General features: G+C 35.3%; 1 protein-coding gene across 1 annotated transcript in view; it reads left to right on the plus strand.

The window, feature by feature from the left end:
- Positions 1-15,428, plus strand: part of LOC133199272 (uncharacterized) — a 49,533-nt gene extending 34,105 nt beyond the window's left edge. Inside the window, exons 5-20 of the mRNA XM_061335105.1 lie at positions 276-472; positions 986-1,153; positions 1,557-1,812; positions 2,832-2,947; positions 3,201-3,363; positions 3,661-3,858; positions 4,727-4,814; positions 4,919-5,067; positions 5,428-5,520; positions 5,823-5,911; positions 6,239-6,406; positions 6,574-6,724; positions 7,350-7,403; positions 8,002-8,160; positions 9,015-9,140; positions 14,597-15,428. Coding sequence (XP_061191089.1) covers positions 276-472; positions 986-1,153; positions 1,557-1,812; positions 2,832-2,947; positions 3,201-3,363; positions 3,661-3,858; positions 4,727-4,814; positions 4,919-5,067; positions 5,428-5,520; positions 5,823-5,911; positions 6,239-6,406; positions 6,574-6,724; positions 7,350-7,403; positions 8,002-8,160; positions 9,015-9,140; positions 14,597-14,967 — 2,546 coding nt within the window. The 3' untranslated portion in view covers positions 14,968-15,428. The remainder of the gene's footprint in view (positions 1-275; positions 473-985; positions 1,154-1,556; positions 1,813-2,831; positions 2,948-3,200; positions 3,364-3,660; positions 3,859-4,726; positions 4,815-4,918; positions 5,068-5,427; positions 5,521-5,822; positions 5,912-6,238; positions 6,407-6,573; positions 6,725-7,349; positions 7,404-8,001; positions 8,161-9,014; positions 9,141-14,596) is intronic.
- The last annotated feature ends 487 nt before the right edge of the window (positions 15,429-15,915 follow it).

The raw sequence follows: 15,915 nt of genomic DNA on the forward strand, positions 1-15,915 counted from the left end.
CGTACATGTAAGGGAGAATCATAATGTTCACCTGCTGGTTTTTAGTGCATTGGACTCGAGTTTTAATCTACTATTATTAAACAATCTCTAAAAATGCTAAATCAGATCAGATTTGCTAGTCAAGTTTTGCCACAAGCTAAAGTTTGCTCATCATAATAAAATTTTAAAATTCTTAACCCTATTACTCAGCATATGACTTACCATGAACAATTAACCTTCTACTCTCAGTCAACATGAATCATTTAACAGATCTGTCGTAAATGTTTTGTTTTCAGTAAGCGAGTCAGACTGCTACATTCTAACAACGGATGCTGACGTCAAGTTTACACCGGAATCCGTCGAGGCTTTGCTTGATCTGATGAAACGGGACTCTTCTGTCGGAGCTGTATGCGCGCGCACCTATCCACTAGGAGAAGGGCCGCTTGTGTGGTATCAAAAATTCGAATATGCCATTGGACATTGGTTTCAAAAGGTGTTTTTCTGTACATGAAAATTTAGTTATCATATTAGAAACCCATTCCAGCCTTACTTTATCATATAAACTTTATGATTTCTTCTTCTTTTTTTGTATTATCTACGTTGTCCAATAAAGGGAGAAATATAAAAGCTGCCACAGTTTTAGGAGAATAACCATGGTTGGGGCAGATTATATTTTGAAAACTACACAGTGGTTTATATTTATGAAAAAAATAAATGTACTTACCCATATTGTTCTTCTGTTAATTGGATTGCTTTTAAATTCATTTCTTGTTTTTATATTTTCTACTATAACAAAACAATTTAGGCGGATTGATACATTTTTGTCACAAGTCAGATTATTACATAGGAATCACAGGGCATACGATATTAACTATTTTTTATCCAATCAAATACACTTAACGCGTTACAACCATTAATTATTTGAACAACACTAGTATTATTTTCATTTGCTGAATTGTTTTATTGTTGATAACGTTGAAGGATCTTTGGTTTAATGATATTTTAGGCCGCTGAACACGTTTTAGGGTCCGTTCTTTGTGCCCCTGGCTGTTTCAGCGTCTATCGATGTTCCGCCATTAAGGACATAGTTCCCACTTACGCGTCTAGTGTAGAGAGAGCATTTGATTTCCTCATCAAAGATATGGGAGAGGATCGATGGTTGTGTACACTTATGGTAAGAGTTACATATATGGGACACTGCTTAGCCTGCCTTCCTGTACATTTAGATACAAAAAAAATATGTTTACATGTTCGGGCTAGAAAATTACACACAGAAGTATTATTTTGAAGAGTTTTCGAATCTTATTGCAAACTAAATAATTTAATGTGTATTCGGAAGTATTTTGTGTATTGGTCCAAGTATTGAGCGACATTGTTTTAAGCGATATCTGCTAAGGAGCTCGAATCTATTAGGAGGGGGTCTAAAATTTTGATTTGTATTTTACGTACAGAGTGGGTGGCGGATGCATAATTTTGATGTGTATATCATGTACAAAATGGTTGGCGGATCTCGAATTTTGATGTATAATTTAGGTACTAAGTGGGTGACGGATCTATAATTTTGATGAGTATTTTAGGTGCAGAGTGGTTGGCGGATCGAGTACTGCGCAGCTTCAGAGAATGAAACCTACTGCCCTGAGGAGTTTGAGGAGTTTTATAAACAGAGGAGAAGGTGGATCGCCTCTACCCTAGCTAACATTATCTCTCTAATCAAAGAATGGAACCTGATTCGTTTACTGAACCACCGCGTGTCCTATCTCTTCTGTATCTATCAGATATTCCTCCTTACTTCGACATTCATAGGACCCAGTACTGTCATCATTATAGTAGCCGGTATGTCAGTATTAATTAATCAAAAATATCATCACCATGATTTTAATTAGTAACATTTCCATTTACAGCATCATCATTCAACATCCTCTTCAACAAAATACATCATCATCTTTACTTTCATATATTTACATTTGCTGTTTTTCTACTAAGCCAACTGTAAAATTGATTTGAATGTCATTTCTGTGTATACTCACGCGTAGAAATATGCACGGAGAAACTCGCGCTAAAGTGACGTCACAATGAACTACAGAGACGTCACAATGAACTACAGAGACGTTAATAAAAAAAATGACGATATAGGGCAGCGAGAAATTCAAACATTGAGTATATTTATGGTGCTTTTGAACATGTAAAATATAAATATAAGGAATGCTTTTAAGTTTTGTGTGCGTTTTTGGTGTGTAAATCACACAGACTTGCACGTAGGCATAATTTTCATGAAGCGCAGACACAAGTCTGTGTGATTTACACACCAAAAACGCACACAAAACTTAAAAGCATTCCTTAAATAAATGATAATTTATTTAACATCTAGATGTTTATCAACATCATTGTTAACGTATTAACATACATGATGACATTTTGATTTTTTACGCCCTGTTTTGATTAGGATCATAAAAGGGTGCCTCTTTAAAATTCTTCACGAATTTCTTAAATTTCGATTTCATTTCATCTAAACCCACAAAAATATTTCTTTTCAGATTGAATTTGACAGAATTTCAGGCTATAATTGGATGAATGAAATGACTTGCATGTATTTTCATCATTTGATATATTGGCAACATCATCAAGTCTCATCATCACAAACATTATTATCATGATAAACTTCATCTTTATATTTTGTCTTCATTCACAGGTTCCAACCCTCTGATTATTTTCATATCACATTTTTAAATATTGTCCTTATTAAGAAATGCAGCGTTGCATGCAGATTATTGTTTATCTTTTAACTTTTTGGCTAAATAGAACGGTCTTCAAGGTTTATAAACAAAATATGCACGTGTCCTTTTTCTATGAAGGTGGCTTGAATTACGCATGGAATTTTGACGTGGTTTGGGCGGTGGTACTACAAATTGCAGTCTGTGTGATTTATGCCCTAATTTGTCTGTTCAAGAATGAAAGATGGCAAATGCAGGTAGATATTTTCATTGTCTCAGTTTCTAGATATGAAGGAGGTTGTTATGAATTCTAAGAATATGCTTATTTTTTTGTCCCTTTGTTTTAAAATAATTGTTGAAACTTTTCAGAATAAAATCAGAGATTTTGGACATTGATAAATTGATTTTATGTCTTAAAAAGCTCCGCATACTCCTTGAAGGTAAAAAAAAGCCTTTATTGATTTTTTTTTTTTTTGATATTTATATTTGATTAAATGTCGTTTGTTGCAGTCTGGTAAGATCATTACTTTCCTGTACGCGGTTGTTATGACAGCGGTCGTGGTCGGGATAGCAGAGCAGGTGGCTGAGGACATGATTGGCTTTAATGACAAGGTCAAGGTCGAAACTAAGGACAACAAAACCGTTACTGTAGAACCCACTGTTGTGCCAGGAGGTACCGTATGGTTTCAGTACAATTTGGAAACAACGACCTCCGTGTATATTATCTTTATCAAGCTAAAAACAAACTGTTTAGTCTTGCATGCAACCTTGCAAAGCCCTTTTTATTGTTCTAGACATTCATATTTCTGAATCTGGATAGCTCTAACTACTGTTGTACATACAGAAATTGAGAAAGAAATCGATTTTTCCTCGAGGAATTTCTGATTTCTGATTTTACTTCCTTCTCAATACATTTTGAATAACAAAAAACTGCTATGAGGGTAAAAAACTTTAAATACTTTATTTTTAGCCATCAGTGATGATTTTCCTGTGTCGTTTGTGACGTTGTATCTGGGTCTTTTAATCGCTATATTCCTCGTCACCGGAGCATTTCACCCGTCAGAATTTACATGTCTCTTGAATGGAATCACGTATCTGCTCTGTTTACCATCCGGGTACCTGGTGCTGAACATCTACAGCGTGGTGAACATCACAGACAGATCGTGGGGTTTGTATAGAAGATTTTCACTATTGTTAGCATCACTTACCGGTCATGAGGATGTATTGAACATTTTCTGTGACTTCAACATATACACCCGTCTAGGCTTTGTATTGAACATCACATCATATGACGTGGTTAGATTTGTATTTTTAGTTACATACATGTGGGTTTGTTGTGAAAAAGAATGGATAATACCTGGTTAGTGAAATTAATACCTTGGGAATCCAAGCCGAGCCGGGTATGAAATTTACTAACCAGGTGTCATCCTGTGCCCAGTGGCTACAAAACTGTGCAACAAATGTACATTACCGTTAATTGATTGATTGTATGTTGTCTAACGTCCCATTCGATAATTTTCACTCATATAGAGACGTTACCGTTTGCTGATGATTGGCGTCAATTTATGACCTATGTATTGCACTTAAAACCGTAGCAGTGAGGGGTCTTTATCATGCCAACGCCTACCATGATCGGGATTTCGGTTTTTAAGGTCTCATCTGAAAGACCTTGACTTTCTCTTGTAGTACCAGGCGCCTGGCGAAGGAACGACACATATATTTACCTCTTAAGTTGGAAGCTTCGCCGTGAACGAGAATCGATCAATTATTGTTTTAGGGCGTTTCCTGCAGCTATAACGTACAGGAATTTTAAAGAATTTTAGTATAGGGAGAAAAATGTTTAATAATGTTCCCTCGTTAGCGACGTAAGTTATCAATTTGGGACACTTTTTCGGTCCCGTGAAAAACGCTTAAAACATAGTGTCGCCATAGGCCACTTTAATAAAATAATAAAGATTTTTTTTTTTACTCTTTTGCATTTTTGCTTGTATTGTAACACGTCATAATGAAATAATTCGCTTTATATGAATTAACAGGAACAAGAGAGGAAAAAGAACACAACACTGTGAAAAAGGACAAGCCGTGGTATGACGACATGGAGACAGTCATGAGGAAAATATTCTTGTAAGTGAAACCAAGAAATCTCATAGTAAATGGCAATTTGACTTCTGATGATTGAGAGAAATCAGTTCTAATCTTATATATTTGTATTTTTGTATCTGATACAGCTGTTTTGACAAGAAAGAAACCTCGACTAAAGAAACAATAACCGAAAAAAGCACATACTTACCCCGAGTACCTCGAAGGAATTCTCAAAATGAGGACTCATCTCCACAAAATTTTTCTAAGACTGTTGGTCCAGGATTTAGATTTGATGGTAATGCTAGAATTCTTACATTTTGGTATTAATCTTTCTATATAAATCAGAGGACATTGAAATTAACGGAATGTTTTTAATAGTCAAATATTTTAGATGTTAATCCTATCTTTCTTAGTTAAAACCATTTGAAACCTTTTACTTCTTATTTTTCTTTAATGAACTAAATTGTGAAATACATTCTATATCAAATTTGACAGAAACGTTTTGAAATCATCAATTCCATATTTTATATAAATGTTGACTTTTCGTTTTGTTCATATCGTATTATTTGTAGGCAATGGAGAACCCTGATTAACCTGTTTTATATAAATTTTGACAGTCCGTTCCTTTCACATTTTCATAACGATTTATTTGTAGGCAATGTCCCAGTCCAATCTCTACGGAGAGATCAGGGAAGAAGTCAAGACAAGGATGAGAGACTTCATCAGCTTGAAGAGAAGGAGGATATAGGTAAAAAAAAAAAAAAAAAATATATATATATATATAATAGACATGTTTTGGCGTTAACACCTTATTTGGAATAACAAACCCGATTTAAATTTGTGTTTAATATTTTGAAATACAGACTTATCCACTTGAAACATGCCAATTTCTTCTAAATGAGATAAACAAGTTCCTATGGATCACTTTTTAATAAATGCAAGTTGTTATTTTTAATTGCATAATTTATTTAAAGTTATTAATCCTTTTGTACCACTCTTTTTGTTTGAGATATTTATTGTCGTATTTTGATTTTTTTTTTTACATTTAAGAATATGAAGTAGAAGAGATAGAAAGTGAAGAAGAGTTTGATGAAGATAATCCTCTTCCTGTTGAAACATGGCTCCCAAAAGGCATGAAGGTATAGATGCCCTGTGTTGGATTTACTCTTCTTTCAACTCTAACAGAAGACAAGAAAAAATTCCATCTTTTTAAGTAATTTTTATGAAAACTAAGCCATTGCTTTAGCTTTTTTGCTTATGTGAGGAATTTTTGTTATGATTTGTAGTAATTTTTAGTTAAAACTGGTTTTGATTTTCATCGATTTTAAAATTATTGTATTAAACGATTAAAACTGCATCGACGTGAAGTATGTTCTTAGAAAATGTCAGATCTGGTTAAACCTGAGTTTTGTTTTACCGTTCATTCAGATGATGCTGATTTAGATATTTTATTTTGTTTTATTCAGGAGTACAAATCTCTCTTTATGGATAAGGGATATGAGAATACAAACTTTCTAGGGATGTTAACCGAGAAGGACCTTAAGCGAATAGGGATTGAGAAAGTGGCTCATCGCCAGAAACTGTACCGGAAAATCCAGGATATTCCAGAATTTAAAATTCCTATCGATGTTCCGGTGTGTTCTCATATGAAATTTTGATATTTCATTAATGCAAAACTTTTGAAAACGGAAAAATATTGAGTGTTATAATCAGGACAGGATTTAAGGTTCATTTATTTTTGTGATAGAGGAAAAACGTTAATATCATTGTGGTTGAAAGCCAAAAAATATTTTTCTTTCAGAAAGACGTGTCATCATGGCTTCACATGATTGGTTTGGAGGAATACAAACACAATTTCAATAGAAACCAAATTAAAACAGTCAAAGATATGGTAGCCCTGAAATCGTTTACAGAAAAAGAAATTAAGGAGGACCTTAAAATAACAAAACCCGGTATATATTTATAATGAATTGACTTTTATCCGCATAATACAATTATATTGTGTTTTGAAATAAACTGTTCATCAATGTTTTTTTTCAACAATGTTTGCATGCATGAATATATGAATATACGTAAATTATATATGGATGAGTTATTTTAAAAAAACAAACAATGATGTTGATTGGAGAGGGCAGATGAATTTTTGTTAGTAAATGAACATGCATTCTCCGGGATTTTGATAGACTGTTCTGCTAGGTATTCCATTACATCTTTTGTGTTAAGATATCAAATTTCAAATGCATCAAAATAAATAATATGCCTTAGCTTAAGGTTTTATTCGGTGGATATAAATGAATTCTGTATATTTTGGGCGAAAAAGAGTAAGAGAAAATAAGGACTTGAATGGGAGATAGAGTTGCAGCAATTGTTGGGCTGCTCCTAAAGTGAATGTTATGTACATGTAGGAGTAAATAAAGGCGACTTCAACAAATATGAAAGCATTAGGTTTCTTTATATGCCAAAAGGTCTTGTTGAAATGAATATGAGAATTTGTTACCTTTTAATGCAAGTAAGATAACTATGTCTGTTTTATACACTTTCAGGTAGGATTCTTATGTCAGTTTTACATACTTTCAGGTCATATAAAACGTTTACTTGACGCCATAGACTGCCTTCGCAATCCAACACCGGGTAAAGTAATATAGATAAGTAGAAAGTATTTCTCTGACATTTGTATGAAAAAAACAAAAAAAAAATCTTTTCGCAGATTTTCTCATACCAAAATAGTTATATCTTAAATTATATAGAAAAACAAAATGCCTCTCTCTTTAGGGCATTGTTTAGGGAAGATGTAATTTGACATTTGTTAGAACACAATCTGTTAGTACACAATCTGTTAGTACACAGTATTTTGTATGCGCACATGTACACCTGTCGCATTTCGTACAGGTATTCTCTTTATACAAGAAAACGTGTATGTGTTATGATAGATGATTAGAGAGAGGACGTAATAAGTTTTCAGAACTTGTGCTTAATCCCTTTGTAATTATGAATTACAATAAAATATATTCAAATCAAATCAAAATTATAGATGCGAGTCATAACATAACTTTCTTTCTGCTATTGCAGAGGAGCGGATCATAACATAACTTTCTCTCTGCTGTTGCAGAGGAGCGGAGCATAACATAACTTTCTCTCTGCTATTGCAGAGGAGCGGATCATAACATAACTTTCTCTCTGCTATTGCAGAGGAGCGGATCATAACATATCTTTCTTTCTACTATTGCAGAGGAGCGGATCATTACAGAAATTAAGGAGCAGATCGGTCGGGCCTACCAACACGACCTAAGGAGCGTGAACCAGGAGGAGTACAAGTTCTGGGCGGATCTAATTGAGGCGTGTTTAGCGCCCTCTGCTGACGTGTTTGGTTTTGAGCAAATTCTCAAAAGTAAATATACTTTTAAGAAGATCAAAATTCATCAGACTTTGTGAATTTTCCATATTGAAAATAATTTATTTCTTAAACCTTTCTTTGCTTACATTTTAAAAGAAAATCATTCTTTCTTAAACTACCACCGATAAGCAGGAATAAAATTCATTTTTTATTTTAAAGTCAAACCAATTTTTTTTTCAATAAGAAAATCATTTCAAGACATTTGAGACCATTTAAGAAACAGTTAATGAAGATGGATGAATAACAGTATTCGTTATTTAAAGTCAACCGCACTTCTGAAAACCTCAGAGATGGGATCAGGTGCCTTGTTGGAGTCAATATTCTCAGTCGACTGGTCTCACCAAATTTGAGCCCATCGTCTTGAAATCCTACCAAAAACTTTTCAATACATGTTTACTTGAATGTTAAAGTTATGTTTTAGAATTTAAACATAAATACTGTCTTTCCTTTTCGAATAATTCATAGAAAACTTCTCATCTTATTTTAACAATAAAAGGGATTTAAAAGTTCTTGAAATCGGCTGATTTAAAAAAAAATGTATTGGTATATGTAGATTATTTTGAAAGTGTTATCTATAACTGTTTGAACGCCTAAATTGTATTTAAAAGGAAAACATAAATATAGTTATTAACTTTGAACTACGATCAAATTATGATTTTGTTTCACATCTCATGTATGTATAATTTATTTCCTTATCAATAAATAAAAATAGATTCTTAAAAATTGTCTAGCCACCATAATCAAATTTTTTATGAATACATTACATTCAAATTAGTGAATAATTATTTCTTTGGAAGGATAAAAGATAAGTACAGATAGGTCACTGATTATACATTTATTATTTGTAGCAAAACTAGAGACTCTACGTAACGAGTGGCTGATGGTATCCGGGATCGTCAACTGTTTGTGGATTGTGATAATAATGACGTTATCAAGTAGTATAGACCTACAGGTGGCCGGGACAAATCCACTGAGTAAGTAGTATATAGACCTACACTGGGACAAATCCACTCAGAAAGTAATATATAGACCTACACGTGACTGGGACAAATCCACTCATTAAGTAGTATATAGACCTACACTGGGACAAATCCACTCTGTAAGTAGTATGTAGACCTACACTGGGACAAATCCACTCTGTAAGTAGTATATAGACCTACACTGGGACAAATCCACTCAGTATGTAGTATATAGACCTACACTGGGACAGATCCACTCAGTAAGTAATATATAGACCTACACTGGGACAGATCCACTCAGTAAGTAATATATAGACCTACACGTGACTGGGACAAATCCACTCATTAAGTAGTATATAGACCTACACTGGGACAAATCCACTCTGTAAGTAGTATGTAGACCTACACTGGGACAAATCCACTCTGTAAGTAGTATATAGACCTACACTGGGACAAATCCACTCAGTATGTAGTATATAGACCTACACTGGGACAAATCCACTCAGTAAGTAATATATAGACCTACACTGGGACAGATCCACTCAGTAAGTAATATATAGACCTACACTGGGACAAATCCACTCTGTATGTAGTATATAGACCTACACTGGGACAAATCCACTCAGTAAGTACTATATAGACCTACACTGGGACAAATCCACTCAGTAAGTACTATATAGACCTACACTGGGACAAATCCACTCAGTAAGTACTATATAGACCTACACTGGGACAAATCCACTCAGTGAGTATTATATAGACCTACACTGGGACAAATCCACTCAATAAGTAGTATATAGACCTACACTGGGACAAATCCACTCAATAAGTAGTATATAGACCTACACTGGGACAAATCCAGTCAGTAAGTACTATATAGACCTCCACTGGGACAAATCCACTCAATAAGTAAAATATAGACCTACACTGAGACAAATCCACTCAATAAGTAGTAAATAGACCTACACTTGGACAAATCCACTCAATAAGTAGTATATAGACCTACACTGGGACAAATCCACTCAATAAGTAGTATATAGACCTACACTGGGACAAATCCACTCAGTTAGTAGTATATAGACCTACACTGGGACAAATCCACTCAGTAAGTATTATATAGACCCACACTGAGACAAATCCACTAAGTAAGTACTATATAGACCTACACTGGGACAAATCCACTCAATAAGTAATATATAGACCTACACTGGGACAAATCCACTCAATACGTAGTATATAGACCTACACTGGGACAAATCCACTCAATAAGTAGTATATAGACCTACACTGGGACAAATCCACTCAGTAAGTACTATATAGACCTACACTGGGACAAATCCACTCAATAAGTAATATATAGACCTACACTGAGACAAATCCACTCAATAAGTAGTATATAGACCTACACTGGGACAAATCCACTCAATAAGTACTATATAGACCTACACTGGGACAAATCCACTCAATAAGTAATATATAGACCTACACTGGGACAAATCCACTCAATAAGTAGTATATAGACCTACACTGGGACAAATCCACTCAATAAGTAATATATAGACCTACACTGGGACAAATCCACTCAGTGAGTATTATATAGACCTACACTGGGACATATCCACTCAGTACGTAGTATATAGACCTACACTGGGACAAATCCACTCAGTACGTAGTATATAGAGCTACACTGAGACAAATCCACTCATTAAGTACTATATAAAGCTACACTGAGACAAATCCACTCAGTACGTAGTATATAGACCTACACTGGGACAAATCCACTCAGTATGTAGTATATAGACCTACACTGGGACAAATCCACTCAGTACTTAGTATATAGACCTACACTGGGACAAATCCACTCAGTACGTAGTATATAGACCTACACTGGGACAAATCCACTCAGTTAGTAGTATATAGACCTACACTCAGACAAATCCACTCAGTAGTAGTATATAGACCTACACTCAGACAAATCCACTCAGTAGTAGTATATAGACCTACACTCAGACAAATCCACTCAGTAGTAGTATATAGACCTACACTGAGACAAATCCACTCAATAAGTAGTATATAGACCTACACTGGGACAAATCCACTCAGTATGTAGTATATAGACCTACACTAGGACAAATCCACTCAGTACGTAGTATATAGACCTACACTGGGACAAATCCACTCAGTTAGTAGTATATAGACCTACACTGGGACAAATCCACTCAATAAGTAATATATAGACCTACACTGGGACAAATCCACTCAATAAGTAGTATATAGACCTACACTGGGACAAATCCACTCAATAAGTACTATATAGACCTACACTGGGACAAATCCACTCAATAAGTAATATATAGACCTACACTGGGACAAATCCACTCAATAAGTAGTATATAGACCTACACTGGGACAAATCCACTCAATAAGTAATATATAGACCTACACTGGGACAAATCCACTCAGTGAGTATTATATAGACCTACACTGGGACATATCCACTCAGTACGTAGTATATAGACCTACACAGGGACAAATCCACTCAGTACGTAGTATATAGAGCTACACTGAGACAAATCCACTCATTAAGTACTATATAAAGCTACACTGAGACAAATCCACTCAGTACGTAGTATATAGACCTACACTGGGACAAATCCACTCAGTATGTAGTATATAGACCTACACTGGGACAAATCCACTCAGTACTTAGTATATAGACCTACACTGGGACAAATCCACTCAGTACGTAGTATATAGACCTACACTGGGACAAATCCACTCAGTTAGTAGTATATAGACCTACACTCAGACAAATCCACTCAGTAGTAGTATATAGACCTACACTCAGACAAATCCACTCAGTAGTAGTATATAGACCTACACTGGGACAAATCCACTCAATAAGTAATATATAGACCTACACTGGGACAAATCCACTCAGTATGTAGTATATAGACCTACAGTGGGACAAATCCACTCATTATGTAGTATATAGACCTACACTGGGACAAATCCACTCAGTATGTAGTATATAGACCTACAGTGGGACAAATCCACTCATTATGTAGTATATAGACCTACACTGAGACAAATCCACTCAGTATGTAGTATATAGACCTACAGTGGGACAAATCCACTCAGTATGTAGTATATAGACCTACACTAGGACAAATCCACTCAATAAGTAATATATAGACCTACACTGGGACAAATCCACTCAGTATGTAGTATATAGACCTACACTGGGACAAATCCACTCAGTACTTAGTATATAGACCTACACTGGGACAAATCCACTCAGTACGTAGTATATAGACCTACACTGGGACAAATCCACTCAGTTAGTAGTATATAGACCTACACTCAGACAAATCCACTCAGTAGTAGTATATAGACCTACACTCAGACAAATCCACTCAGTAGTAGTATATAGACCTACACTCAGACAAATCCACTCAGTAGTAGTATATAGACCTACACTGAGACAAATCCACTCAATAAGTAGTATATAGACCTACACTGGGACAAATCCACTCAGTATGTAGTATATAGACCTACACTAGGACAAATCCACTCAGTACGTAGTATATAGACCTACACTGGGACAAATCCACTCAGTTAGTAGTATATAGACCTACACTGGGACAAATCCACTCAATAAGTAATATATAGACCTACACTGGGACAAATCCACTCAATAAGTAGTATATAGACCTACACTGGGACAAATCCACTCAATAAGTACTATATAGACCTACACTGGGACAAATCCACTCAATAAGTAATATATAGACCTACACTGGGACAAATCCACTCAATAAGTAGTATATAGACCTACACTGGGACAAATCCACTCAATAAGTAATATATAGACCTACACTGGGACAAATCCACTCAGTGAGTATTATATAGACCTACACTGGGACATATCCACTCAGTACGTAGTATATAGACCTACACAGGGACAAATCCACTCAGTACGTAGTATATAGAGCTACACTGAGACAAATCCACTCATTAAGTACTATATAAAGCTACACTGAGACAAATCCACTCAGTACGTAGTATATAGACCTACACTGGGACAAATCCACTCAGTATGTAGTATATAGACCTACACTGGGACAAATCCACTCAGTACTTAGTATATAGACCTACACTGGGACAAATCCACTCAGTACGTAGTATATAGACCTACACTGGGACAAATCCACTCAGTTAGTAGTATATAGACCTACACTCAGACAAATCCACTCAGTAGTAGTATATAGACCTACACTCAGACAAATCCACTCAGTAGTAGTATATAGACCTACACTGGGACAAATCCACTCAATAAGTAATATATAGACCTACACTGGGACAAATCCACTCAGTATGTAGTATATAGACCTACAGTGGGACAAATCCACTCATTATGTAGTATATAGACCTACATTGGGACAAATCCACTCAGTATGTAGTATATAGACCTACAGTGGGACAAATCCACTCATTATGTAGTATATAGACCTACACTGAGACAAATCCACTCAGTATGTAGTATATAGACCTACAGTGGGACAAATCCACTCAGTATGTAGTATATAGACCTACACTAGGACAAATCCACTCAATAAGTAATATATAGACCTACACTGGGACAAATCCACTCAGTATGTAGTATATAGACCTACACTGAGACAAATCCACTCAGTATGTAGTATATAGACCTACACTGGGACAAATCCACTCAGTATGTAGTATATAGACCTACAGTGGGACAAATCCACTCATTATGTAGTATATAGACCTACACTGAGACAAATCCACTCAATAAGTAGTATATAGACCTACACTGGGACAAATCCACTCAGTATGTAGTATATAGACCTACACTGAGACAAATCCACTCAGTACGTAGTATATAGACCTACATTGGGACAAATCCACTCAGTTAGTAGTATATAGACCTACACTGGGAGAAATCCACTCAGTAAGCAGTATATAGACCTACACTGGGACAAATCCACTCAATAAGTAGTATATAGACCTACACTGGGACAAATCCATTCAGTAAGCAGTATCTAGACCTACACGTGACTGGGACAAATCCACTCAGTAAGTAATATATAGACCTACACGTGACAGGGACAAATCCACTCAGTAAGTAAATGATCTCTGGACAGGAATAAGCTGTTCATCTAGAATTATCAAAGACTGTAGAAGAGCATTTTCACTTAGAATCGGGGGTGGCTTTGGTTGTTTTTATAATTTTTGTTATCTTCAGGAAATGGAACCTGATCATTTTCAAATATTTTGATCAACTTCTTATGTTCAGAATGCTTAATCTTTATTTGCATTTTTTTTCATCAAAATTGATAATATACTAAATATGTTCATCATGTAATTAAATAAAAAGAACCGATGTTTCCGAGCTTTTGCCTTTCTCGACAAACATTATTTTTCACATCTTTTTTTTCTTTTTTTAGGTTTAGTGTTCCTGATTGTATTTGGATTTCTGTTTGTTCTTCAATTTCTCTGCATGTTGGTGCACAGATTCACAACACTCTCTCACTTTATTGCGCGTGCGCCATACAAGTTTGGGCAGAATTATCGAACATCTGTTGCTTTTCTGTCACGTGACCTGGACCCGGATGAGGAACATCTGGCAAGGGAAGCAAGAAGTTTAGAGCCAAAGTTTTTGGAAAGAATAAAGAAAACGAAAATTGGAAAGCGGAAGCGGAGCATCGATCGCCATGGCAACCACGACAATACTTCCGAAAATACATTACTGTTACCTAATCATTTGAATGAAGTGCACCAAGGTCACCAAAATACCAGTCCGTATGAAACTGTGTAAAATCGACAGTTGTGTAGGAGAATTGTTTCTTATCAATAACCAGTTGCGATGCTATGTGAATAAATTTACTGATATTGCCGACAATACAATTTAAACAAGGAGTAACAATAGATACCTATAAAAATTCATTGATGATCCTCATACATATGAATATTAGGTGTTTCCCATAGAGATGTATATCTAATTAGCATGATTGTGGAGAGGGCTCAATATGTTCAAACCAAACCAAACATCTAATTAGCACCGTTGTAAGAAAATGTGACTCTACTGGTATCTGGTTTCTCTTTATACTGAAACAATATTTTTGGAAATTTATTTTAGGAAGTGAGTAATATGTATTTTATGCAGTAAGACGAGGAGATATATATAGGTATGACTTTTCCAAAAAAGAAAGCTTTTTGCAGAAACTCTGTGTCATAACATGGGAAAGTGTAGTTTGAAAAAAGCAAAGTATTAAAGCCTTTTATGAAACAGCATGTTCTAATATATTCATTTATGCTAGATATATTACAATCCTACTATGTAGTGGAAACAGAAGGTGATTAATATAGGGTTATCTCACTTATATTGGTGATGATAGGCACGACTTGGCAGTACAAATACACAAGCTTCCAGTGGGTTTTAATACTCTTTTATAAGAAAGGTAAAACATTTTCGTATTTGAGTTGTTTTATATAATGTAAACAAGAATCAAATTTCATGAGAATTACCAGCCGATCACAGATGATTCCATATGAGGAAACCTGCAGATTTAACACTTTGCTCACACATTACGCCTTGCACTTCTTTGTTTACTACTGTGTTTGCTATGCACCGTCGCCCGCGTGGCGCATAGGTTAGAGCGTTTGCTCTAGAGTCGCGATGTAAGGAGTTGATCATTACCTCGTGGGTTCGAATTCCACGTAGAGATCGGTCCTTTGGATGAGTCCGTATTAACCGAAGTCCCGT

This window comes from Saccostrea echinata, unplaced genomic scaffold, assembly GCF_033153115.1.
Source record: "Saccostrea echinata isolate AGI-Se365-2 ecotype Australia unplaced genomic scaffold, CSIRO_AGI_Sech_v1 ptg000033l, whole genome shotgun sequence".
Classification (NCBI taxonomy): domain Eukaryota; kingdom Metazoa; phylum Mollusca; class Bivalvia; order Ostreida; family Ostreidae; genus Saccostrea; species Saccostrea echinata.